The sequence below is a fragment of the Phyllostomus discolor genome, chromosome 1, assembly GCF_004126475.2.
Source record: "Phyllostomus discolor isolate MPI-MPIP mPhyDis1 chromosome 1, mPhyDis1.pri.v3, whole genome shotgun sequence".
In the NCBI taxonomy this organism is placed as follows: Eukaryota; Metazoa; Chordata; class Mammalia; order Chiroptera; family Phyllostomidae; genus Phyllostomus; species Phyllostomus discolor.
The window spans coordinates 176,576,375-176,604,367 of NC_040903.2; the positions used below are offsets into that span (position 1 = coordinate 176,576,375).

At 38.9% G+C, this 27,993-nt stretch overlaps 1 protein-coding gene across 10 annotated transcripts in view; it reads left to right on the forward strand.

The window, feature by feature from the left end:
* The window catches only part of MAP2K5 (mitogen-activated protein kinase kinase 5), a 254,584-nt gene that overhangs the window by 99,417 nt on the left and 127,174 nt on the right, over window positions 1–27,993 (forward strand). For all 10 annotated transcript variants that reach the window (XM_036009526.1, XM_036009501.1, XM_036009506.1 and 7 more), the window contains 2 exons: window positions 12,286–12,347; window positions 18,006–18,054. In XM_036009526.1, coding sequence (XP_035865419.1) covers window positions 12,286–12,347; window positions 18,006–18,054 — 111 coding nt within the window. The remainder of the gene's footprint in view (window positions 1–12,285; window positions 12,348–18,005; window positions 18,055–27,993) is intronic.

Below are 27,993 nucleotides of genomic sequence, written 5' to 3' on the forward strand. Positions count from 1 at the left end.
AAAATGACAACAGCTAACACAACAATGGCTGTCCAGTGTGAACTCTGTGCCTTGAACCATAAACATATAGGTCATATAATGGAGTCACATCTTACCGGTCACGTCACATTATAAGGTTACATCTGGTTAGTTTATTCTTGGTAGCAGAAATCCTTATATACAAGGCACCTGATTTTTTAAAAAGTAACTTTGGAGCAAAAAGGGTAGCTAATTACTATTATTATTATTTTTTTGTAAATCAATCAAAATCATACCTATTTTTTTATCCAATCAGCAAGAGATATTTTTTAGTGTGTTACAGAATTATAGTAATTAGTTTATGTGTGCCATGAAATGAAAAAAGGTGAAAAATCTCTGACTTAGCATAATGTTCTCAAGCTTTATTCATGTGGTATTATGTGTCACTGCAGCCATGTGCTACATAACAATGTTTTAGTCAATGTTGGACACAAGAAAACAACTGTGGTCTCATAAGACTATCACGGAGCTGAATTTCCATTAAAAATTGGAAAGACATGTGGTTCAGAAGGAATTGTCCCCCCTCTGGTGGGAGCAGTGTCTGTGGGGCTGGGCAGCAGATCCCCTCTCACGCACAGCACCTCCATCTCACGTGCACAGACCACATCCCAGTCAGCCAGCCACTGCCCTGCTCCAGCACAGAAGACCCCCCCCCCCCGCCCTGCCCTGCACATACGGAGGGTGCTTTCAGCCCTCCCAGGTCAAGCTGACGGGCTTCAGAATAATTTGCTGTAAATTCTCCATTGAGGACCTAAGATCCTGTGCAAGGACACAGGTCCACAGGAGCAACAACCTTAACAACCCTTACATGCTACTGCCACTCTACTGAAAGCCTTCTCTGGTAGTGTGGAGCCAGCCTGTCCCTGTACTTTGGAAATATTTTCAGGTTGAAATCATACAGAGCCTAGATAAGTTTTATTTCTTCCATTATTCCGTTGCTAGAGAGAGCCCTTTGTGCCAGATAGGATCAATGAAACCAAATACAAATTTCTAAAGTCAGAAGTATTGAGTCCTCAGTTCTATACCCTCGCCATGTTAAACACCCTCTATTTTAGTGAATTGGTATTCAAAGTTCCCTAATCTGATCACTGCTCAGCATGCAGTAGCCAAAACCACATTGCCAAAACAATCCTCTATGTTCCTTTATCTCTCCACCTTGATTTCTTTTTTTAAAATATTTTATTTATTTATTTTTAGAGAGGGGGAAGGAAGGGAGAGGAAGAGAAACATTACTATGTGGTTGCCTCTCGAATGCCCCCTACTGGGGACCTAGCCTGCAACCCAGGCATGTGCCCAGACTGGGAATCGAACTGGTGACCCTTTGCTTCGTAGTCTGGCAATCAATCCACAGAGCCACACCAGCCAGGGCTCCATCTTGATTTCTTATTCCTACTGATCCTGAAGAAGGATCACTTTCATTTCCTCCCTCATGGTGATCTATGCCAGTAAATTTCTCCTTGGGACTTCCAGTCAATCTAGTTCACATTTCTGTACATTTAGCAGCATCGACAGCTGTGATGTTTTATATTTGGCCCTATCAGAGGGAAGCAAAGGGAGGGCTTGTGGGAAAGTGTGTATAAAGTCCACAGTAGTGTACAGTGATATCCTCGGCCTTCACAATTCACTCCACACTCTCAATCACTCACCCAGAGCCACTTCCAGGCCTGTAAGTTCCATTTATGGTAAGTGCCCTGTACAGGTGTACCATTTTTTAATCTTTTATGCTCTATTTTTACTGTTCCTTTTCTATGCTTAGATACACAAATACTTTTGATTGTGTTACAGTTGCCTACACTGTTCAGTACAGTAACATGCTGTGTAGCTTTGTAGCCTAGGAACAATAAACATACTGTACAGCCTCAGTCTGTGGTGGGCTGTGCAACCCAGGTTTCTGTAGGTGCCCTCAGTGATATTTGCAGGGTGAAATCGTGTAATGGTGCATTTCTCAGAACATACCCCATCTTTAAGGGATACATGACTGCACTTCATTCCTTTTTATGACTGAGATTTTGTTTAATCGTGTATTAGTTGATGGACATGTGAATGTTTTTAGTTTTTAGCTATTATGAATATTGCTGCTATGTACATTGTGTTCAAATTTTTGTATGGAAGTGTTCCATTCTCTTGAGTATACACCGGGGAGTGGAATTGCTGGGTCATGTAGTAACTCTATATGTAACTTTTTGAGGAGCCTCCTGTTTCTTGTTATTTCACACCAGTTTGCATTCACACCTGCCGTGCGTGAGAGTTCCGGTTTCCATGTCTTTGCCAGCACCTGTTACTGTGTGTCTTTTATTATAGCCTAGTAGGCATAAAATGGTATCATATTTTAGTTTTGAGTTAGACTTCCTAATGATGTTAGCCATCTTTTCATGTGTGTATTGGCCATTTGTGTATCTTCTTTGGAGAAATGTGTATTCATATCCTCTGCCTACTTTCTTGAATGGGTTATTTGTGTTTTTATTGTTGAACTGTAAGAATTCTTTATGTATTCTGGATATCAGGCTTGTATCAAATGTGGTATTTGCAAGTATTTTCGCCCATTCTGTGGGTTGTCTTTTCACTTTCTCAGTAGTATTTGATGCACAAAACGTTTAAAATTTGATGAAGTTCAGTTCACCTGTTTTTTCTTTGGTTGCTCCTGTTTTAGACGTCATGGATAAGAAACCATTCTTTAATCAAAGGTCATGAAAATTCACACCTGTTTTCTTCTAAGAGTGGTATAGTTTTAGCTCTTACATTTGAGTTAATTTTTGTTATATATGGTGTGAGTTGAGGTCCAAAGTTATTCTTCTGCATGTGAGTATCCAGTTGTCCAAGCACCATTTGTTTAGATTATTTTTACTGAATTTTCTTGGCACTCTTGTTGAAAAATTAATTGACTGTAAAATGTGTTTGTGTTCCTTTAGTTCTACTCCATTGTATTTTTTTGTTCTTGTCTCAGTACCACTCTGTATTTGCTTACTTTTACTTAATTACTCTAGATCAGCGATTTTCCACCTTTTTCATCTTATGGTACACATAAGATAATTACTAAAATTCTATGGCACACCAAAACATATATTTTTTTTGCCTCCCTGACAAAAAAAATAGATATAATTTTGATTCATTCACACCAGATAGCTATTGTTGTGTTGGCTGTTGTCATTTTTCCAATTTGACAATCTAAGAAAAAAGAGGTCAGTACCCCCAACTAAACAGTCAGGTATTGCATGTTTTAAAAATTCTTGCGACATGCCAGTCGAAAATTGCTGTCCTAGATTATTGTAGCTTGTAGTAAATTTTGAAATTGAGTATTCAGGTTTTATAATTCTATTGCTAAATATATTTCTAAATATTTTATTTTTGATGTTATTACTAATAAGTTAAACTTTTTTATAATTTCATTTTTGGATGGTTCATTACTAGTATATAGAAATACAAATGATTTTCGTATATTGATCTTATATTCTCCTACCTTGTAAACTCATTGAATTCTGATAGCTTTTTGAGGATTCCTTGGGGTTTTCTGTGTAGAACTTAACATATATAGAGGTACTTTTACTTCTCCCTTTCCAATCTGGATGCCCTCTTGGAAACATTGCCCTGACTGGAAGCTTCAGTGCTGTGTTGAGTAATGGAAGTGGTGAGAGCAGACCTTTTGGTTGCTGACCTTAGGGGGGAACTTTCAGTCTTTCACCATTGGAGTATGATGTGGTTTGGTAGATGTCCTTCACCAGGTTGTGGAAGTCCCTTTCTCTTCCAACTTTGTCGAGTATTTCTACCATGATAGGGTGTTAGATTTTGTCAAGTGCTTTTTCTGTGTCTACCAAAGTAAGTGGACGTGTGTTTTTTGCCTTCTCCTGCATAATTACGATGTAGTATATTAGTTGATTTTTGCATGTTGAACCAGTCTTGCATCCCTGGTCATGATGTATAATCCTTTTTTATATGTTGCTGGATTTAATTTGCTGGTATATTTTTAAAGATTTTACATCCATATTGTTAAGAGATATTGATCTGCGATTTTCTTTTCTTATAACATTGTCTGGTTTTGGTATCAAGGTACTACTGTATTCAAAGAATACAAAGAATAAATTGGAAGGTGTTCCCTCATCTTTTGTTTTTTGAAGAGTTGTGGAGGACTGATGTTAATTCTTCTTTAAACATTTGATAGAATTCATCAGTGAAGTCATGGTCCTGGGAGGTGGGGGTGGTTTTTTGTTTTTGTGGTCAGTTGGCCTCTGTTGCCTATTAACCACGATAATTCCCAGCACTAGATTGAGCAATGCTTTACTCACATTTAGAAAAGAGAGTCACACAGAGAGATCAGCTTCAGTACTGAGTGTCAGTCCATGGCCATTAGCAGCGGCCTCCCAGTAGCCTCTGCAGAACGGTAGACCTGTGCACACCCCTCTTGTGTTGGGCACTCCCACTACACTCTTGTGGAGCCAGAAATGCTGAAAGGTGGGGACATGCCTGAGGATCGTTTATATACACACGTAAGCAAGACAAAGGAGTACGTATTAAGTCTGGAACTGGGGAAGATATTCCCAAACAAAGAGGTAAGCCCAGCACAGGCCGTGTGAGCCTTTTCTCTTAGTAAGTGAGTGTTCCAGGCCCAAGGCTCATTCCTCTGTGGCCTGGCAAGGTTTGAAAGACTGTGCTCATAAAAATCCTTTTTGACAGTTTTTCTTTAAGTTGTAGTATAATACCCGTGACATGATTTACCCTGTTAACCATTGTTAAGTGTTTAGTTCACACGCACTGAGTACACTCACGTTGCTGTGCACCCACCACCACCGCCAATCTCTAGAACTCTCTTCTTGCAGAACTGAGACTCTATACCCATTAAATGTAACTACTTACTGAATTAGTGTTTAAATTAGAGTGTTTAATTCAAATTAGAGTGTTTTCTGTAGTAGGTTTCGTGTCTTTCATGTTCCTCTGGTCCTCCATTACTACCTTCTTTTATGTTAAATATTTTCTTTTTTTAAATATATTTTATTGATTATGCTATTACAGTTGTCCCATTTCCCCCCCTTCACTCCCCTCCATCCTGTATACCCCCTCCCACCCACATTCCCCTCCTTTAGTTCATGTCCATGTGTCATACGTACAAGTTCTTTAGCTTCTACATTTTCTATACTATTCTTATCCTCCCCCTGTCTATTTTCTACCTACCATCTATGCTACTTATTCTCTGTACCTTTTCCCCCTCTCTCCTCCTCCCACTCTCCTGTTGCTAACCCTCCATCTGATCTCCATTTCTGTAGTTCTGTTCCTGTTCTAGTTGTTTGCTTAGTTTGCTTTTGTTTTGGGTGTGGTTGTTAATAATTGTGAGTTTGCTGTCATTTTACTATACATGTTTTTTATCTTCTTTTTCTTAGATAAATCCCTTTAATATTTCATATCATAAGGGCTGGGTGATAATGAACTCCTTGAACTTGGGAAGCACTTTATGTGCCCTTCCATTCTAAATGAAAACTTTGCTGGATAGAGCAATCTGGGATGTAGGTCCTTGCCTTTCATGACTTGGAATACCTCTTTCTAGCCCCTTCTTGCCTGTAAGGTCTCTTTTGAGAAATCAGCTGACAGTCTGATGGGAACTCCTTTGTAGGTAACAGCCTCCTTTTCTCTTGCTGCTTCTAGGATTCTCTCCTTCATTTTAGTCTTAAGTAATATAATTATGATGTGCCTTGGTGTGTTCCTCCTTGGGTCCAACTTCTTTGGGACTCTCTGAGCTTCGTGGACTTCCTGGAAGTCTATTTCCTTTGCCAGATTGGGGAAGTTCTCCTTTATTATTTGTTCAGATAAGTTTTCAATTTCTTGCTCTTCCTCTTCTCCTTCTGGTACCCCTATGATTTGGATGTTAGAATGTTTAAAGATGTCCTGGAGGTTACTAAGCCTCTCCTCATTTTTTTTGAATTCTTGTTTCTGCATTCTGTTCTGGTTGGATGTTTCTTTCTTCCTTCTGGTCCACAGCATTGATTTGAGTCCTGGTTTCCTTCCCATCACTATTGGTTCCCTGTACATTTTCCTTTATTTCACTTAGTGTAGCCTTCATTTTTTTCATCTAATTTGCAACCAAAATCAACCAATTCTGTGAGCATCCTGATTACCAGTGTTTTGAACTGTACATCTGATAAGTTGGCTATCTCTTTGTCACTTAGTTGTATTTGTTCTGAAGCTTTGATATGTTCTTTCGTTTTGGGCTGTTTTTTTTGTCTTGACATACCTGTTACATATGAGGGGTAGAGCCTTAGGTGTTCACCAGGGCGGGGCAACCCAGTTGCTGGGTTGTGATGCTGTATGTGGAGGTGGGGTCCGAGAGGGAACAATGGTGCTTGCTCCACTTTCTGCCGGATTTCAGTCACTTCCCTCACTTCCCACAAGCAAATTGGGTCCTTCTGGTGCTGATTCCTATGTGGGTGGACCTGTGTATGTCCTGGAACCCCGTGGGTCTCTCCAACAAACTCTCCTGTGAGGCTGGGAGTTTCTCCTGGCACCTAAACCCCCACAGGTGTTTTCAATCAGTGGTTTGAGGCTTTATTTCCCCGCACTGGGACCCTGGGTTGCTTGGTCTGTCTCACTCCCCAGTTTTGCCTGGTTTATCTGCAAGCAAATGTGGGACCGCCCAGTCTGCCAGCCACTGCCTTGCCGGCCAGCTGCAACCCTAAGGGCTGCACCCTGTTTCACAATCCGCCGCCCCACTGGGTCTGCCAGCCGCAGCTTTACACGCCCCAGTCTGCCAGCTGCCGCTTTGCCGCAAGTCCTCTCCACACCTCTTACTGGTCTGGATGAATGTGTCTTTAACTCCTTGGTTGTGGGACTTCCATACAGTTCAATTTTCTGTCGGTACTGGTTGTTTTTTGTTTCTAAATTGTTGTTTTCTTTCTTTTGGTTGTGTGAGGAGAGGCACAGTGTGTCTGCCTAGGCCTCCATCTTGGCCCAAAGTTATGTTAAATATTTTCTAGTATATCGTTTACATTCTCTTGTCTTTGAGTATATTTTTTGAGTTTTATTGTTGGTTTCTTTAGAGATTGCAATTAACATTTTAACTTACAACATATTTCAGATTACTACCAACTTCCTTTCAATATTGTACAAAAATGTTGCTTTTGTATAGCTCCATTTTTTCCCTGTCTCTAAAGAGTCTTTGTGTGTCTTAAATTCCTAAGAATATGTTAGAGCTTTTCAAAGCCTCTATGGACATCCTATTCCCCAGCTTTTTCTTTTAATGTCTTTGGTTAGCTCTTGTTTACCTCAACTGTTAGCCACCACTTCAGTCAGTTACAAACTTAATCAATTGCTGCTTATTATTTTCAACAAATGCCCCTAAGGAGAAAGCTTTTTGTACTAGGAAAGCTCCAAGTCAGGTGGAATAAAGACGGAATTGCCAGTGGTATCTTCCAGGGGAGTGTGTGACACGCCTTCTCATTAAGTCAAAACTAAATCCACTAAGAAACACCCAAATGCATCTGAGAATACGCGCGCCTGTGTTTGGATTACCATCATGGGAATAAATTGTTCTCCCAAAAACCCATGTTGCAAAGAAAGAAAGGGCTTTTTACTTTTTCAGTTAGCAAACACTAAGAGAGCTTACTCTGAAATTTTTGTTTATGGGTTCAGATTTCAGTTTTGTTATTAATAATAATTATGGTTATTTTAGGGGAAATGTTGCTTCTTGTTCATTTTTGTTTATCCTACATACAATACACTACATTCTATTTTAGATTCTGTATTAGGATCAGCATATACCTTACCCCATGAGTCCTTTTGGTCTAGTTATGTGAAGGTGATAGCCCTAATTCCTCATGTAGTTGTTTGGCAGCTGAGATTGGTTTTTGCTGATCTGCTAGCACTCTTCCTCCTGGTTCCTGTGCAGACAGTGGCATGGAATGAAATGACGGGCTAGGGATGATCTGAGGCCAGGGGACACTGGGAAATGACCGGTCACAGGTAGCAAACCAGTGCCTTTGGAATCATGAGCAAACAGTTCACACTAACTCTGCCACAGATAAGTGAGTTTCTAAAGGCCCAGAATACCAACATCTCAGCTAAGATTAGACTATCTTTCTCAGTACATAAGGTCTATCCAGAAAGTCTCCAGCCATGTTATATGAAAAATAGGGACATTTCTTGAAGAAGATACAAGAAACATTGTTAATACAATGTAAGACAATGTAAGATAATATTACATTGTATTAACATAAGACAATGACACCTCAGTCCCCTTCAAAGTAGGCACCTTGGGACCTCACACAGTTCCCCCAGTGTCTCTTCCATGTTAAAACACTCTGCAAAATCCTCTTTGGAATCACCATCAGCTGCTCTGTTGTATTTCCTGAATCTCATCTATGGTTTGGAATCTCTGCCCTTCCAAAGGTGATTTCAGTTTTGGGAAAAGCCAGAAGTTGCAGGGTGCCAAATCTGAGCAAAAGGGGGTCTGAGTCACATGGGTGATTTGATGTCTCACCAAAAAACTCTACACGAGACGTAATGCATGAGTGGGCATGTTGTAATGAAGCTGCCAGTCACCAGTTGCCTGTAACTGCAGCCACTTTAGTTGTACTGCATCTCTCAGCCAACGAAGAACTTGAGGTAGTTCTCTGTATTAATTGTTTGGCCTGGAGGGGCATACCTATGATGGACAACACCTTCCCAATCAAAAAATACAGCTAACATGGTCTTGAACTTTGCTGTGCCTTCTCCTGGCATGGAGAACCAGGCAGATTCCATTGGGATAACTGGGCCTTTGTTTCCATATCATATCCGTAGGCCCCTGATTCATTTCTAGTTATGACCTTCTTGAGGAAGTTCATTGATAGCAGTTTGAATCTAGTCATTAGCAACTGCAGCACAATGTTCCTTCTGCTCTGGTAGCAGAAGCCACAGAATGAATTTTGCCACAACACATTTCATGCCAAGATCCTGCATCAAAATCTGGGACAAAGTAGCTTTTGGAATTCCCAGATCACCTTCTAGTTCTTGAACTGTCAGTCACTGATCTTTGTTGATTGCAGCCCATATGTGTTCAACATTCTCAGGTGTTCTGCTTGTTGCAGGCCTTCCAGAACGTGAATCACTTTCAACAGATTCTCAACCATCTTTGAAGTGTTTGCGCCACACTTGTATTTGCACTGCACTCATTGCATCATCCCTGAAAGCCTTCTGAATCATCGGAATAGTTTCCTCAGAGGAGTGTTTAAGCTTAACACAAAATCTGATGCAGATTTATCCCTCTACTGCTCATTTTGAATGCGGCAGCCACACACAGTCAACTGCCCCCACTGACTAGTACAGTGAAGTTGTCATTGGCTGCACATGCGCATTCAAGTCCACTCTCCTTGGTTGCCAGGTTACATCAATGTCACACAGACCATCCTCATTATAATAACAATGGCTGGACTTTCTCCAGGCAGACCTCTTGTATGTCATAATAGCACATTTCAGTGAGAGTTTTTAAATTATAAAAAGTTCACATGTGATTCTCAAGCTATGTGACGTTGTAGGGAAACCTTTTAGACCTTTGCAGTTCTAGGAGTTCAAAAGCTCAGATCTTTTCTGAGCTCTGCCTTCGACTGACTCATGGTCATGGCTAGAATACTCACTTCTCTGTGACACAGTTTCCTCCACTTGTCAAATAAAGTCACTGCAGTGACCTTTAGTGCCCCTCCAGCACGAATGTTTGATGGTTTGATGAATCTAAAAATTGCCTTTTGGGAATAGGCCTATAGGGTAGAAATTACTCAGTGGAACTGAGTAAAAGTTTAACTGAAAACCTTCTGCCACTGTTAACCTAGTAAGAGTTATTTAACTGCACAAAGAGAACTCATCACGCTTAACAGGACCTCTTGTTCTGAATGAGTTGCCACATCTTTTTTCTTTTCTCTTCATTTATTCATTTTGCTTCTGACGATTATCTCTAATAAGTATGTCAAGGACAGGATGAATCTGTGATGACACAAAGCCAGGTGTAAATATTTACCTGTATGGATGGCTAAGGAGAGTGGGAATAACAGAGATTAAATGGACATTTACAAAAACCAGTGAACTACCTCAAAATAGGATTCTCTTTTCAACTTGTTCTACTGATAATGGTACTAATATAATCTTCAGCTTTTTGTTTAGCTTATTGAATATTGTCTGTTCAGCTAATTATAATTAAGCCCTGATTTATATCCTACATAAAATAAATTTCCTCTTAGGACTTACCAGTATATATGAGTGAATTTCCACGTCCTAGTTTTGGGCCAGTCAAGCTGTTCACTTCACAAGGGATCGGTGCGGTAAACAGCATTTGTCAGCATTCCAGATACCAACACGTGAAGTTTGATCTTCTTGAGACTGTTCATCCTTGCAACTGCCAATTCATCTGAAAATCAATGAGAACATAACATTTTTTCTACCATACTTTAACTTTTATTGCATCTATAATAAAAATGCTGTTTTAGTAAATAAAGATGGTTCAGCTCCTGCGGAAGTGTGTTTTTTCAGTGTCTTCCCAGCAGTACCCAGAGCCAAAGCACAGGTTTGAGTCACACTGTGGGGTTCTGGCGTCTGGTCAGAATGTGGAAGCTACGAGGCAAAGTTACCTAAAGAAGTGATTGTTTTCCTGCTCTAAATAGGATAAATATAAAGCCAGTACCTTTACTTATATATTTTTACAGGAAAAATTATTTAGTATTTTTCTCTGACATTCAGCTTTAGAAAACCTTGACATACAAAAATTTTTGTTTTTGCAAAATAGACGAGTTCATTTCAGTAGAATAACATCTTCCATGCTAATCCTTTGTGAAGTATATTTTTAAATCATCTTGTAGTATAGTAGAGGTTAAAAATTCGTATTTAACCTCTGATAGAAAAAAGTTATTTCCCAAATATCCTGAGTAATTCCATTGTAAACTGAAAGATCGTTCACCTCAATTTGACTGCAAGGAAAGCTAGCACATATTGTTGAAACAGTTCTCAAGTAATCACATCATGAATATGAGTAAAGTAGTGGTTCTTTGAGTATCTTCCTAAAATTAATGAGCATACCCAAATGTATACTTTCAAGAGAATATTGGTTTCCTTAAAATAGTTACTGAGGAAAGTTATACGTTATTTCAGTGATGTTATTGGTGCTGCGAATGGTTCACAGTCTCTTGTCTCCTCTGAAAACAACGATGTTTATCTGGTGAAATTCATGGTTAATTTTATTTATGTATGTATTTATTCATCTGTCAGATACTTATTGAATATCCCTTATTTGCCAGTTGTGCTAACTTCCAGGTTGATGGAAACTTAAAAACAAACAAGCAAACAGCATGGCCCTTGCCTTTGCGATGTTCCTGATCTAGTGGTTTGGATTTTTAGAAACTGCTAGAAGCTGAACTGGTAAAGGTTAAGGGTATTGGTGAATAGCATTTCAGTGAAAAATGTTATGACATGGGAGATTGGTTTTTCTTTTTTGTCCCATAAAGTGGTTTTCAAAGTGTTATCAAAGTGAATTTCAAAAAAACAAAAATAAAACAAAACCCATTTTGAACTGAGATAGTGTCTTTGGAAGACACTGATTGCTTGTCTTGGTAACTAGTTTGAAGGGTATTGTTCATGTAGGTAGATGTTAACGTTAGTACTTTGTTCGATTTTGTGTGCATTTTAGATCTTATATTCACAACTTTTGTTTGGTTAATGGTAAATTGAAGATAGGGTTCCAGTTTACGTTTGAGAAAACTGTTACACAGGCAGATACCTAAATGTGATTGTCCTGTTGATCTTCAGCTTTGTATATGTACTTAAGTTTACATAAAGTACAGTTTCTTAGCCTGCTGTTGACTAGTTCTTCAGTATTTATGTGTATATGATTATACACTTGGGAATAAAATGGAAGTATCTATCTAGTTATGCTTCATCTGGAAGCATGATGATGTTATAAACCACAGGTGGCAAACACAAGGCCCTTGGGCTGAATCCGGCCCTCCACCTTGTTTCATCTGGCCCGGCACCTGGTTTCTACCTGGCAGCAGCACCGAGCTCCTTGCCCCTAGTTAAAGAGTAGTTACATATATACAGTCCTAACATTACATTCAGCCCTTTGAAGGCAAACATGAGGCTGATGTGGCCCCTGGTGAAAATGAGTTTGACACCCCTGTTATAAATAAAATTGGACAAAAACCAATTTTATCCCAGACATTTAATACATGAGAAAAAAGTTTTCTCACAAAGAATGCACAGAGGAGAGGCCCAGTGCGCTGTTCTGGTCATTTCATCTGTAGTAACACAGCGTGTTTGTCTCTACAGGGGGATCTTTGGATGTGTACCGAAAAATCCCAGAGCACGTCCTCGGAAGGATTGCAGTAGCTGTGAGTACATGGCTCCAAACCTTATGCAGTCTGGGTGGTTTCGTCTCCAGTCAAGCCTTATTCTCCTTCTATCCTCAGTCTGTTCTTGTTTTCTTCAATTCCTACTGACAGCGAGGGCCTTCTTAACCTTCTTTTCTTATCATGTTTGTGCTTTCTTCCTTTCGTAGACCAGCCTGCAGTAAGTACACAGTCACATGACACCTTCAGGCTGATAGGTACTCTCACCTGTTCTGGTTTCCTGTGTTTGCAGGGACCTCAGTGCTCTTGCTCACCAGTAAAATTTCCGTGTTCTTCAAAAAGAAAACTAGTTTGTGGACATTTTATAATTATAGGCATATTAGAAAATGCTTTTAAAGTCTAAATTATTAAAATAAAACAGTGTGTAGGAAAATACTACTTTATTCTTAAAGATTTTTGCAGACTGTTTATGTTCTTGGGTTTTCATTTTTTTCACCCACTATATCTAAGATTATTTTCTTTGGGATTAAAAGCAGTTTCTCTATTTTCCATATTCACTAATAAACTGAGGAAATATCGCAACTAAACTAATTACTGTATAAGCCCCAGATCTCAAATGTGGAATGATGTAGGTTAAGCAGTGTCTGAGAGAAGTCTTCGGGCGGTGTGATGGTAAACCCTTGCTAAACTAAAGGCACTCTGATAATGCATGAAGTTTAATGCAGAGCAAAGTGATTATACCACGTACCATTTAATTAAATGGCTGATTTTCACATTCATTATACTTCAGACTGTCAACTCAAATCCTTTAATCCAATGTGGACACTTATTTAGTTTTAGTTCATTGTAATTCACAGCTTTCCTTTTTTCTTCCTAATTATTTGTGTGAACTGCCCAGGGTGATGAGCACTTCCTTTTCTGATGCTATTGCTGTTAAGTAGCTTCTAATCTACATGTTTAGGCAGATTAGTTTAGTATGAAATTTGAGTACTTAAATCACTATTTTAGATGAAAATAAAAATGTTTCCTTTCCTCTTTTAATCTCGTGGGGGGGATTGAATTCTTTGTGGCTTTTGGCAGTTCTTAGCTCTAATGTTTCATAACACATATAATAAAAGGGAGGGAAGGCAAGAATACCAATTGAAAATAAAAAAAGTATATGAATTCTATATACTCAATTATCTATTGAACTTGACTAAAATAGGAACCTGCCCCCTTCAGTAGAAGAGCATGCCCTTCTTGGACTTCATAAGTCTTACCTTCCTGTATGCAGGGCACCCACACAAGGCCACGGGTCTTTTCAAGTTTTGCTGGGGTGGGGAGCCAGTGAAATCAGTGGAGTCGGAGGGGGGGGGGCGGGGGTGGAAATAATAACAGTAACAATAATCCAGTTTCAAATACAGGGCTTACCTGTTGGGTAATTGAAAATAAGACAAAAGTTATTTTAGTGAAAGGCATTTAAAATAAGTGCTAGCCCAAAGCATTGTTTACATTTGCCCTTACATTTTTAAAAATTAGGAGGAATTTTTTTCTTTCTAGAATGTGTCCGATTGCTCCAACTTTTATGGCTCATCAGGTCATAGTAATGAAAACTGCCTGTGGCCAAGAGTAGGAAAAGTGCTTTTGATAATTTTGCTCTTCATCTGCCACTTTTTATAAAACTCTCCTGGAGCCTAAGCTTGTGTAATGCCTGCAAAGTGTATTTTTTAATGTAATTTGAGGAGGCTACAAACTTGGATAATCCTTTGTTGCAACTGACAAAAACCAATGGAAGAATTACTAGCCAAAGTAAGACTAGCAAATTGATGGTTAGTAGGCCATGATTTGTAAAGTAAACATCCCCTTAGCCTGACTGGGTTCCTGGTATCCTTGCTTATCTCTCCTGTTATGCTTGGAAGACAGCTTCGGCATCGTTCCCTTCGGTTCTCTCAGTGAGGCCAAGAAACCACAATGGGCACCATTTTCAAATCAGAATCAATGGAATTATAGAGAAGAGGGAAATAGGTGTGTAGTGAATACTTTCTTGTGCCAATCATTGATAAATGTTTTGCTTACAAATATTGTCATTCAGTCTGCACAACAATTCTGCAAAAAACAGGTAGGTTATTGTACATATTTATACATGTATAAGATGAGGTTTAGAAAAGTTAAATAACTTGCCCAGAGTTGTCATATGACTAGTGAGTAATGATCTGAACCGAGGGCTGTTTGACTCCAGGCCTCCTGTTCTTTCACTCTACTTTCCTAAGAGATCGAGAAAAAAGAAGAGGAAGGAGTGAAACGGAGAACAAGGTTAAAAAGATAAAAAGAAATAGAAGAAAAAGAGGAGTACAGTATGAATGAGAGAATAATGGAATAGTGCATACTGTCACCTCAGATTCTTTTCACGTCTTAGAACCACATCAAGGCATCTCCCCCTCCACAAACTGACTTTATTTACTTTTCAGAGCTCTGAGGTTCATTGTAGGATGGACCCCTGTTCGTCTTTATGATATGTTATTCAAATTTCCTCTTGTAGGATGTATGGCAAGAGAATATCTATCCCAGAGAAAGAAATCTACGTAAACTGACTGAATTGAGCCATCCAGCTTGCTCCATGATTTTTATTCACTTTCCATTTGGATTCGGTCTCCTTTCTGTCCAAATGCCTTCCTGTCTTTCCCTGGCATCTAACACATTTTATTTTTCTGCTCATTTGTGAAGCAGTGACATTGTGTACTCTATTTTGAGTGTTCATGTTGATTGAAGTTGTCCCTGAAAGGATGTGCACTTGACATGTCAAGGAGTGAGTGATTGACGGCAGGTATAAGTACTTTTAGTGTCAAGGCTTTGTCAAGCCGTTGTTGTGAGGCCGAGCCTGCTGAATACCAATGATACCCTCTAGATTTTCAGTCCACAGATTCCTAGCTCCCTCTACTTTGATTCTCATATGCTTATAAAGGAAAATGTAGTCTATTTTGACAAAGTTGGAAAAATAATCATATTTTCAAATTTCTAGCAAAATTTACAATTTTAGTTATCTTTAATGGGAAACTTTTATAATATGTAATGAAGCTTATAGTTGAGAAATTTAACCCTACTTCCAGAACTCAGAAGATTACTTCATGCTAAATAAGATGACCTTGTTCTACTACTCAAAAAGAAAACTATTTGTATTATTGATAGTATTTTTATAAGCATTTAAGGAAATATTTTTGTCCTGTTTCCTCCTTTTGTGTTCAAGTTATCATTATTACTATTTTGGTATTTTCTTTTTTTTTTTTTTTACAGCCTTACTGTTTAGAAAATGTGTTTTATTGTAATGCCACTTATCCTAAACCCTGGAAGAAATCATTTGCTATAAAAAGCATTCTGTTCCCTTAAAATAGACAAACATTGTGGGGTTGGTTATACTGTGTTAGGAAATCTTTCAGCCGTGCATTCTACTCTGTGAGAACAATTAAAACATGTTGACCTCTGCTCAGCATTAATTGACATAGATTTTATCTTCTTCTAGACCTTTACTATTTGGAAGGTGGGTTTCTCCCTTTGCATTTCTGTTTTTAATATTACTTGTAATCGTTCTTGACCACTGAAACCCTTGCATACTAAGCCCCCAACCCTTTTGTCATCACTTCAAGAACTGTAACTCACTCAGTAACTTCTTCTAATGCTAGCCCTTCTTGTTCTTACAGTCCTGACCCACCTGAAGTTTCTTACAATGATAGGTGCTTTTAAATTCTTACAGTAACTTTGAGTGATAGGTGTTCCTTTATTGTGTCTGATACCTAATTATGAATAGTCAGCCTTGGAATTGGCAAGCCCACACTCATGTGGGTACAGACTCAGTGGGTGTAAATAAAAATGTGTACATCTCTTTTTAGAACAATTTCTATATGAAGATTTTTAAAGCTTTTAATGGTTAAATTTCCCACCTAGAAGGTAGCACTTGCAACCCATGGACTTAGGGTCTTAGAAATACGTTTGTTTGTTGTTGGGGTTTTTTTTTTTTTTCAGTATCTTATTTGACTAATTTTTTAATTGAATTTATTGGTGTGGCATGGGTTAATAAAATTATACAGGTTTCAGGTGTACAGTTGTACAGTACATAATCTGTATATTGTATTGTGTGTTTACCACCCCATGATTAATTACTCTTAACTCTGGCTGTTGAATTCTGAAATCTAAATCTAATTCTGTTGTTTACCTTCTCACTTTATTTCCTTGACTTGCTTTTTGAGTATGTATTGTCTACATGATTGCACACTGTTACTTGCATCAACCAAATGGGCTACTTTGTTATTTTTTACCCCAATATTATTTAAAACATTTTTGGGAAACTTTTTAATTTGAAATTATTTAAAACTTTCAGAAAATTATTATTGTGAGAATAATACAAAGAATTCCCACAAGTTCACTCAGAATCTGCAGTTGTGAACAATTAACCACCTTTTGTTTGCGCACACACACACACACACACACACACAGTTGACCCTTGAACAACACAGGGCTTCAGGGGTACTGACCGTTGTGCAGACAAAAACCTGAGTGTAACATAAGTTGGCCCTTCGTATGTGTGGATTTCCAACTGCAGATCGAAACTACTACATATTTTTTCCTTAGACATTTGAGAATAGGTTGCAGCCATCATGGCCCCTTGCCCCTAACTACTTCAGGTGTACATTTCCTAGATTATCACTGTACACTGATCAAAATTAGGAAATTAGCACTGATAGCATTACTATTATCTGATCAGCATTCCTTGTTCAGATTTGCCAGTTGTCCAATAGTACCTTTATAGACCAAAGGAAAAAGATTTCTGGTTCAGCATCCAGTCTAGGGCTGTGCATTGCATTTACTGCCATGTGTTTTCACTCTCTCTTAATCTGGAACAGTGTCCCAGTATGTCTTTCCTGCCCTTGATATTTTTGAAGAATACACTACCCTAGTCCTTTGACTATATTTTCTTACCTTGGCCTGAATGCTTTCTCCTCTTCTTTTCACATCAGTTACTCAAAGCCCAGCACCTTGGTAAAGCTTCCAGATTATAGGCAGGAAAACAATCTCTTTTTTTAGCCGTTGCCTTAGTTACCTAACTTTTTTAAAATGTCCCTTTTTGGTCATAAATGTCATGACTTTTGAAAAAAATGTATATATGGAAGTACAGAAAAATAAAAAGTGAAGGTCTTTGTCCCTTTTTCCTGTCCCTCTCCACTATGAACTTGGTAGATGTCCTTCCTGGTCATTTTATGCACAGACACTTAACCCTTTCATTTCTCACACTTTATCTTCAGAACGCTGAAAGTTCAGTAAAAAGAAAGAACCTGAAGCTTGTACATTTGGCATTCTCACAGAACCTGACACAGAAGTGGGAGATGCTTATTGGTTGACAGAGTTTTAAAGGAAAAATTATAATTGAGCCAGTGAGGCTGTGGGTTGGGCTTCATCCCACAAAGCTCAGTGTCGCCAGTTCAATTCCCAGTCAGGGCACAGGCCTGGATTGTGGGCCAGGTCCCTGGTTGCGGGTCGGCAAAAGGCAGTCGATTAATGTTTCTCTCGCACATTGATGTTTCTCTTCCTCTTTTTCTCCTTCCCTTACCATCTCTCTGAAAATAAGTAAAGTATTTTTTTAAAGATTATGGTTGATAAGATTATATGTTTAGATATACAGTGATCCTTATAAAAACCATCATTGCGTTGTTTTCTCTTTCTCGATTTTAGGTTGTTAAAGGCCTTACCTATTTGTGGAGTTTGAAGATTTTACATAGAGGTATGTACTGAGCCTGCAAACTTGGACTTAATGTGAGTGGGGTGGGGAGCTCTTCAGATCTCTTGACTTTTAAAGTGAGTAAGTGATACAGTATTTAAGCCAGCTGATATATTTGGTAGTCAAAAAAAGTTATTTTTTCTGATTTTCTCACTCAAATGCTCTGATTCAGATTATAAACTTGGTATTGTGTTTTTGTGAATAATATTTACCAAACAGGTAAAAACATATTTCCTGTTATCTTAAAATGACAGGATTTTATTTTTCTTAACTTAACTCCAGTCAGTGCAAAACCTTCACTTCTGTACAGTTGCATCCCTTCTTTTTAACATTTCAGATATTATCATACACAGTTCCTTAAGACATTGCTTCACATACCTTGAAAGGGAACCTTTAAGTAAGGAATTGGTGGAAGCATCAGAAATTGGTTTCCTAGTCTGTTAACGGAACCTGTGAGGAGAATAATCAGATAACTGTCGAAGGTTGCAGAAGGAACCTCCCTTGGCATTTTTTAATGTTCCCAAAATGTCTGAGTTCATTTGGAACAAGTTAATAAGTGAGATACAAATTATAACAAAGCAACTTCAGGGCCTAATGTTACTAACAGTACTGTTTAATTTTCCACATCTGTTCAGCCTAGCTTAATGCACATTTAGGGAAGGCAGCAGCATACACATTAGATGTGATTAAAGGAAGTTTTTTTTTGTTTGTTTTTTGTTTCTTTTTTAAGAAAATGTATAAACTATAAGAGAGAGAAAACAACTGAAGTCTTCAATTTTAGTACCACATCTGTCACTAAGGATTGTTTTTGTTTTTCATATCCTGGTGATTACAATTTCTTAACTCCTCCTTCCTTTTTTGAAGAGGACATGTAGATTTTGACAGAGTGTCAGTTCAGTTCTCAAAGGTATTTACGCTGATTAATTGGAATTGTAAACCAATTTTTTTTTAAAGCCAGTCCACTCTATTTCTAGAGTGTTAGTTGGTACAAATGTAACTGTAGGGAGAGTTAGTGTTACTCTTCCCGGGTATGAGTAAGCGTGTAAACACATCTGGCGGGTGGGAGAGAAATGGAGCATTTTCACCACCACAATGAAAAGAAATGGCAGTGCACATAGTATGACTTGTATTGCTTCCGTTCCCTGTGTTCCCACCTCCACACACTCACCAACCCATAAAGTGGTTATAGCCATTTTAATAGGAATTAACACAGTGGTCAATTCTTGTCGTTTTATTGATTTTTATGGGCATCTGCTCTTCATTTGACAAAGGAACTCAAGGAAGTCATCAATTCTCAACAGCAAAGCTTTCATTAGAAGGACCGTGCCATGCACATGCAAATGTTGTTATTAAATTGATCCTTAGGACCATCCTGTACTCTGGAAATACAGCCCAATTCTGGCTCATAATGAATCTGTGAGGAATCTTAGCATTAGGAACTAGAGTAGATGGGAAAATACTATTTAGTTATTCTACAGTGATTTTTTATTTTTCTTTTTTAAAATCAGAAATCAATAGATACTGATAAATAGATATACCTCTAGTATTTCCTGTATCCAAATTATTTGGTTTTAGTTTTACTCTTTGTTTTGCAGAAGTAATTGAATCTTTCATTTGAAGTGGGATCTTCATAGTCATGTTTCAAATGGATTTATGTCTGGATCTAAAAATAAACTCTGAAGGGTTGGTGAGATTTCCGGAACCACCACCCTCTAATCACTGTGGGCCAGTGGTGTTGACCGGAGCCCCTCAGAGGCAGGGCGGCGCTCTCCCCAGCCACGAGGCAGCGTGGGCGGAGAAAAGGTTCTTTGACCAGTGACAGACCAGGGCCTTAATGATTTGGCTGACTGAGAACATGGAGGTTTCCTAAAGGAATCCTGAGCTTGTACTTCTCTTTCCAGTTTATGCTGACCGACCCAGTTCCTACAGAGAGTGGCCCACAATAAAATGCCTACAGAGAGAGGCTGCACAGCGGAAGTGGTAGTGGGCCAACAAACCCTCTCAAGGGATTTCAGTTTTAAATAAATACCAGTGAGGGGATGTGCAGCTGCGTTTGTGTAGATGGAAAGGCTGACGAGTTACAGTGCAAGTGAGCGGTTATTCCCCAGTAATTATGGGCACCCAACTCTAGAGGTGATATGCCGTGGCAGTATACCTCATTAGCTACATGTATATGTTTAGCTTTTCAGTTTCCTAGTTATTTGTGGAAACTTCTACCTTCTGGATTTAAAAGTATGTGTTTTTATTGAAGAGTGGAATAAGCAAGGTTTTCTTGAAGACTTTTGTAAAAGCATTGTAATGAGAAATTTACTCTAGATTGAGTTGTTAATTTAATATCTTAGAGGATTTTGTCTATATTTAATAACTTGAATTCCATAAAAATAAGATTAAAGATGCCTTTTTTCCCAGAAAGCTATTTAATTTTTTCCTTGATTAAAAAATTGTAGCTTTTTAGATCAGTTCAATCAGGCAATTAAAGATCAGAGCTTTAAGTTCAGCTAAAGCAATTACATAGGTAATATACTTGTTTATACACTTGTGCTGTATAAGCTCATTGCTGTACCTTCTTAAAAGCACACTCAGTTTTGCTTTCTTTAAATGAATGATGATGAGAATTATAGTGAATATGTGTCACATTGTCAAATCAAAGACAGGTGTCCTTCTGCAGAAGGGGGAGCCTGGTACAGGCGCTGTAAGAAGACGGGAGTGAAAGGAAGACAGCAAAAGAGAATTACTAATGAGGGATCTAAGCCTCTTTCTCCTTTGTCTTTGTCTAAGTACCTCTGTTCTCCTCTGACGATCATTTTCTTCCCTGCAAAATGCTTCTCCTAAAAAACAGGGTGTTGTACTTATAAACACAAATTTTAAAAGATGAGAAATAGAGATGTATTGAGTTACCTAATGAGAAAAGAGGACATACTATTTCTCACATTTAAATGGCTTCCTTGGTATACACTGTTCCTGTATTTTTAGCTGTTAAAAATATATTTATATATATAAAATATATATATACACTCACACAGTGTATTGTTGGATTTATAAAACATAGTTGATAACTTTCAAACATGCTGTTGAAAATCAAGTCTTTCCTATAGTGCATTTCCAGTGAGGATTGTAAAGTTGAATGAAATCTGAGCACCAAGCAGTAACAAACCACCCGTTCCATGAGGCTTATTAATCTGGTACAGGGTTTTTTTATCTGATAGTATATTATGTCAACTGGTGATATTTTAGAAATTGAAGTACAACAATTACTATTCATAGTGGATCATCAAATATTCAGTCAGGTTTTATAATTTACTTTGTGTTTTTAAGAACTGGTTGAGATGATATACATGAAAATACTTTATGAACTATCAGATAATCAGGTATATTTTTTACTGTAGAGTAACTATGAATTAATCACTTTATCCAGTTAATAAGCATACCCCACTCCCAAATCAAGCCAGGGAGAGAGTTTATTATACTTTGTATTACTGTGTCACAATTACAAAAATATTTTCTCTTAGATAAACTTGTATATGTCACATGAAGACATAATTTTTTTATTTTTTAAATTATATTTTGTTAATTATGCCATTACAGTTGTCCTGATTTTTCCTCCTTTGCTCCCTTCCACCCAGCACCACTCACTCCCTCAGGCAACCCCCCACCCTTGTTCATGTCCATGGGTCATGTGTGTAAGTCTTCAGCTACTCCTTTCCCTATACTGTACTTTACATCCCCATGGCTATTCTGTAACTACCTGTTGGTACTTCTTAATCTCCTTACCTCTCACTTATTCTCCCACACAAGCCTCCATCTCTTTATCTTTAACCTTTGTCATTTTAATTGTGCTGTGTCTTGGAGTGGGCCTCTTTGTGTCCATCTTATTTGGAACTCTCTGTGCTTCCTGGACTTGCATGTCTGTTTTCTTCACCAAATTGGAAAAGTTTTTATTATTATTATTTTCAAATAGATTTCCAATAGCTTGCTCTTTCTTCTCCTTCTGGCACCCCTGTGAAGCAAATGTTGGATTGCTAAAAGTTGTCCCATAGGCTGCTTACACTGTCCTTGGGTTTTTTTTGGGGGGGGGGAGGTTGGGTTCTTTTTTCTTCTTCTTGTTCTGATTGGTTGATTTTTGCTTCCTCATGTTCCAAATCATTGATTTGATTCTCTGTTTCATCCACTCTACTGTTGTTTCCCTGTAAATTGTTCTTTATTTCAATTAGTGTATCCTTCGTTTCCGACTAGATCTTTTTTATGTTGTTGAGGTCCTCACTAAGTTCCTTGAGCATCTTTATAACCAGTGTTTTGAACTCTGCATCTGATAGATTGCTTATCTCCATTTTATTTAGTTCCTTTTCTGGAGTTTTGATCTGTTCTTTCATTTGGACCATGTTTCTTTGTCTCCTCATTTTGGCAGCCTCCCTGTGTTTGTTTCTATGCATTAGGTAGAGCTGCTTTGACTCCATGTGTTGGTAGCATGGTCCAATATAGTAGGTATCCTGTAGGGTCCAGTAGCACAGCCTCCCCTATCACCCAAGCTGGGTAGTTGAAGTGTGCCCTTCATGTAGGCTGAGTATACCTTCCTCTTATACTTGAGCCTTGGTTGCTGTTGGTAGGTAAATGGGAGGGATTTACCCAAGCCAGTCAGCTGCAAGGACTGGCTGTGACTACTGACCACCAACCTCCACCCTCTATGGAGGATCAGCTGTGCAGGAGCAGGGTGGTGGTGCTCCAACATAGTCTGTAGCTGTCCACTGGGTGCACTGGCACTGGGGTTTCCTGGGTAGTGCAGGCCAAGGTCAGCCCCCACCAGTGTTTTGCCTGGGGGCCACCCTGCCTGAGCTATAAAGCAATCTGAGATGGCTGCTACTTGTGCTGAGCTCAGAGATTCCCAGGTGAAGCCAGGTTGTGAATCTAGGCTGCGAGTTGCAGGCCTGAGGTTCACTAAGGCCAGCTGCTGCTTGTTTGAGAAGATTTAGGACATTGTGCAGCATGAGCCAAGATGAGCCATTCACATGGGAAAGCAGCTTGGGTAGTCCCATACATTGTGTGGGGCAGTCTCTGGGGATCTCTAAGGTGGGTCAAACCGTGTTAGCCAGGTTGATGGAATCTTAGTCTGCCAGCTCAGTCTGGATGGAAGTTGTCACACTTCCATTCAACTCGATGTGTCAGTTCTGAGTGATGGTTGTTCTATATTTTAGTTGTAATTTTGTTGTGGTTGTGCAAAGTGGCAAGCCATGTCTGCCTACACCACCATCTTGACTGAAAGCGAAGACATATTATTAAAAATGTTTGAAATGCCCTGGCTCATGTGGCTCAGTGGTTGAGGGCTGGCCTGTGAATCAAGAGGTCACTGGTTCAATTCCCAGTCTAGGGCATGTGCCTGGGTTGCGAGCCAGGTCCCCAGTAGGGGGTGTACAAGAGGCAGCCATACATTGATGTTTCTCTCCCTCTCTTTCTCTTGCCCTTCCCCTCTCTAATAAATAAAATAAAATGTTTTTTTTAAAAAAGTTTGAAACTTCTACCAAGATTAACTACTGTGGGAAAATTATCTTTATTAAAAATGCATGTGTAAGGCCTGTAAACATAGCATGTACTGACAGGGTAAAAACAAAGAAAATGAACAGTGAGAAGTCTGTTAGGCCAGATCTGACATTACAGCAAACAGTGCAGCTGAACTTCAAAACATACATCGCCACTAATGAGGTGAGAGCCTGCATATTAGCACACCTACAGCTCCAGTCACAGCCATCATTGCCCACGTCAGACATAAATGCAAGATCAACACCGGTGCCATCTCTTTGGAAGATGTGAGAATGCCCTGGCAGTAACTGCTCTCTCTTTCCCTGAGGATAAAAAATAAGAATGGAAGGGTAATGAGATTAGAACTTAGATTAAGAAAATAAAATTGGCAATCAAGCTGGGGCAATCTTACACAGATGGAGAAGTTTATAGAAAGAAACAACCTAGACAGTTGGTGTCCTGAACATTCTTTATATTTATGAACCTGGTGAGTTTCATGTCTTTTCTTTTTTATTTTTATTTACTGACTTGAGAGAGAGAAAGGAAGGGAGAAAGACATCAGTTTGTTGTTCCAGGTATTTATGTATTTGTTCGTTGATGCTTGTATGTACCCTGACCAGGGATCGAACCTGCAACCTGGGCCTGTAGGGATGATGCTCTAGCCACCTGAACTACTCAGTGAGGACTCATGTATTTTTTCTAATAAGAGAGCTTTGTAACATTTTTTGTACATTAAAAAATTTTATGTTATTCTGAAGGCAAATGCTGTGCAAATAGATTTATGTTTAGAGAAACTAAGTGTTACAGTTTCAACATGAATGTTTGAAATTTTATTTTCTACTCCTGGCTTTACTTTTTTTAAACCTGTCCTCACACAGTACCTTAAATGCCAAAACCCATATTGTTCATTTGTTCATTTGGCAACTATTTATTGTATATCCACTATGTCCCGTGCACTGGTGTGAGTACTTGGAATACATCCATATATAAAACAAAAGGTTCCTACAATCATGGAAGTTACGTTCTAGCAGGAGTGGGCCAGGGTTGGGAAACAGCCCATAAATAATCAATATAATGAAAAAATAAATACAGTACATGTTAGAAGGTGGTTAGTAATATGGAGAAAAGAAAAAGTAGATCAAGCTTAGGGGAGGCAAAACACGGCTTGCATTGTTTATTAGGTAGACCTCAAAGAGGAGATGAGAGTGGAGCAAAGACTTGCAGGAGCAGAGTTGCTCGTCAGATAGATATATGGGGACAGGGTGGGGGAGGACAGTAAGAGAGCAGAAGATACCAGGCGAGATGAGCCTGGCATGTTTATGGAACAGCAAGGAGGCCAGCGTGCCTGCAGCCAAGACTAGGGCGAGGGTAGAATCAGCTGTTAAGAACTGTGGCAGTCAGTAATCCAGGTGAGTTACAGAGGCTCCAATCAGGGAGACTATCATGAAGATGGGGAAAGTGGTCAGATTCTGGATAAACGAGGTCTGTCCAGAAGGTATCCAGCCATGTACTATGAAAAAGAGACACTTAAATTGAAGAAGATACAAGAAACATTGTACACAAGACAATGACACTTCGGCCCCCTTCAAAGTAGGCACCTGGGACTTCACATAGTTCTCCTAATGGCCACTAGCTGCCCTTTCATATTTTCCTGAATCTCATCGACAGTCTGAAATGGCTTCCCTTTCGAAGGTGATTTTAGTTTTGGGAAAAGCCAGAAGTCGCAGGGCCCCAAATCTGGGCTGTAGGGGGGCTGAGTCTCCTGAGTGATTGGATGTTTTGCCAAAAAACTCTGAACAAGATGTGATGCATAAGGAAGCACATTGTCATGATGAAGCTGCCAATCACTAGTTTCCCATAGCTGCGGGCTTCTGAATTATCCAAATAGTCTGCAGAGCATTGTTCAGTCTTAATGCAAAATCTGATGCAGATTTGTTGCTCTACTCAGTCATTTTGAATGTGACAGCCACACAGCACACATGCTCACTCACAGCGTCTACTACCCCCACTGACTAGTACAGTGAAGTCCGCATTGTCATGCACGCACATTCCAGTCCACTCTCCTTGGCTGCCAGGTTATATCGATGTGCAAACAGTTCTTGTTATATCAACAATGCTGGACTTTTTCCAGATAGACATTGTATTTTAAATGTAGAATCAATAGATATTCTGATGGATTGCTTGTGGGTTTTAAGAGAAAGAGAGGAGTCACCATTGCTTAAACTTTTAGCAGAAGTTCAGTGTGTTTTAAAAATACATGGTTTCTACTTTTTTTCTGTTGAAAGAGAGACCCTTGGTCCTGGCTGGAGTGGCTTAGCGGGCTGGGCGTCGTACCACAAAGTGAACAGTTGCCGGTTCTATTCCCCGTCAGGGCACCTGCCTGGGTTGCGGGCCAAGTCCCTAGTAGGGGACACATGACAGGCAACCACACACTGATGTTTCTCTCTCTTTTTCTCTCCCTTCCCTTCTCTCTAAAAATAAATAAATAAAATCTTGAAAAACGAAAAAGGAAGAGAGCCCTAGCTGGGTAGTCCAGTTGGTTAGAGTGTCCTCCCAATAAGCCAAGATTGCTGGTTTGATCCCCAGTCAGAGCACATACGAGAATCAACCAATGAATGCATCGATGAGTGGAACAACTCAGTGTTTCTGTCTCTCCTTCTCCACACCTTCCTTCCCTCTCTTCCTCTCTCCCCTTCTTTTTCTAAAATCAATAAATTTCAAAAAAAGGAAGAGAAAGAAGGCATTCTTAGTAATGTGGTAGAAGCTGTATTTTAGAAAGAAATTTCCCCTGCCAAAAACAAAAACCATTCTTTCAAAGAGTCTCAGTAATTCTGTTGTTAATCACTATATCTCCTGGTTCCTAAAAAAATCCTACCTATGTTTCATCTAGCAGCTCAGCAGTTTGAAAACAAAGAAATCCTTCATGATTTAAAGGACTTTTGTAATGTCAGAAAAAGAAAGAGAGAGCGTGGGAGGGAGAGAGAGAGAAACTTCAAAGTTGCTGTTGTCACTGGCCAGCAATTTGGAGCATCTGGAAACTGCACAAAATTTTCTGTCCGTAGTTAAGCATTCCCCCCCTCAGATAGCATTAAAGAACGACACAGGTGCAGCACTGACTTGGACAACTTAAAAAGATCAGCTTCTAAGAAAGAACGAAGCTTTCTTTGGATTTCCAGTTCAGTCCCACTGACTGACTGCCTTGTGTGACCTGCAAAAGCAGACCGTTCCTGTTTTCTGGGCCTCTATTCCCTCGCATGCAATGAGGGCATAGCTGCGTGGTCACTCAGGTTCCTTTAAGCATCAGGATTCTGGATCGTGTGATTTGTGACTAAAGAATGTTTGATATGTTGTCAAGGTAAGAGAACAAAACAAATCAGAGAGGCATATAGGAGAAGAAAGAAAAAGATTGAGAATAATAATGACATAGTATTTATTAAGCACTTGTTCTGTAGCAGGCACTGTTGTAAGTGCCTAACATGTACAGTTTATTTTGTGTCCCTTCGAAGTGGAGAATTCTAGGAAATATGAAATATTGTAGAACTTCAGATAAGAGGCTGAAATGCAAACAGATTGAGAATTAAAGCAGATTGAGAAAAAAATGTTTGCTTTCTAAATCAGAGCCACATAATTAAATCAGAAGACATTTTTAAGGGGAAAGGGTTTTAAACTATATACTGAAAATAAAGTTTTATCATTAACAAAGAGTTATTAAAAGGACATGTAGAATAACAACTTAGACGGAAGCAAAGGCTTTTTAAAAAATCTTTTTATTTTGAAATGATTATAGGTCCATAAGAAGTTGCCCCCCAAACAGTACAAGAAGGTGCCCGTGCAAGGGCGCCCTTTTTTGGGAAGGAATTTGGGAGAAAACTGGAAGCTGATAATCCAAAAGAGTATAGGCAAATAAATGTTATACATATTTGCTAATATCTTTTAAATGAGGTCAGTGGAAATTTTCAGATTTAAAAAATGTTACAAGAGTATTTGCATTGCATCACCAACTTATTTTATTAGATTTGTTAAATGAGAGAAGAGGAATGACATGGTAGAAGTAAAACCTTTTAATTAGGAAGGAAATTTGGACGTCAAGGGGGTAGCGTTAGAAGAATGCCTAGTCTATGTAAAAGTTAAGATTTGTGACAAAAATAAATTCAGGGAATGATCATTTGCTGGGTAAAGTGATTCTTTAGGGAGAACATTGTTGGAAAGCATTGCTCTCAATAGAAAAGTAACCTCATTAACTTTGAGTAACTTAGGAAGAAATGTAATGTGCACAAACTTCCATAACAACCTCTTTTGTGGAGATTTACAGTTTGTGCTTTCTCATAGGTTATAGTGAGTTTTGAAGTAACCTAAGCCATATTTTTGCCATCTGGAGCACGAGACACAGTTTTTTTAAAGAACCGGTTAGTGTTTGAACAACCCAAGTCA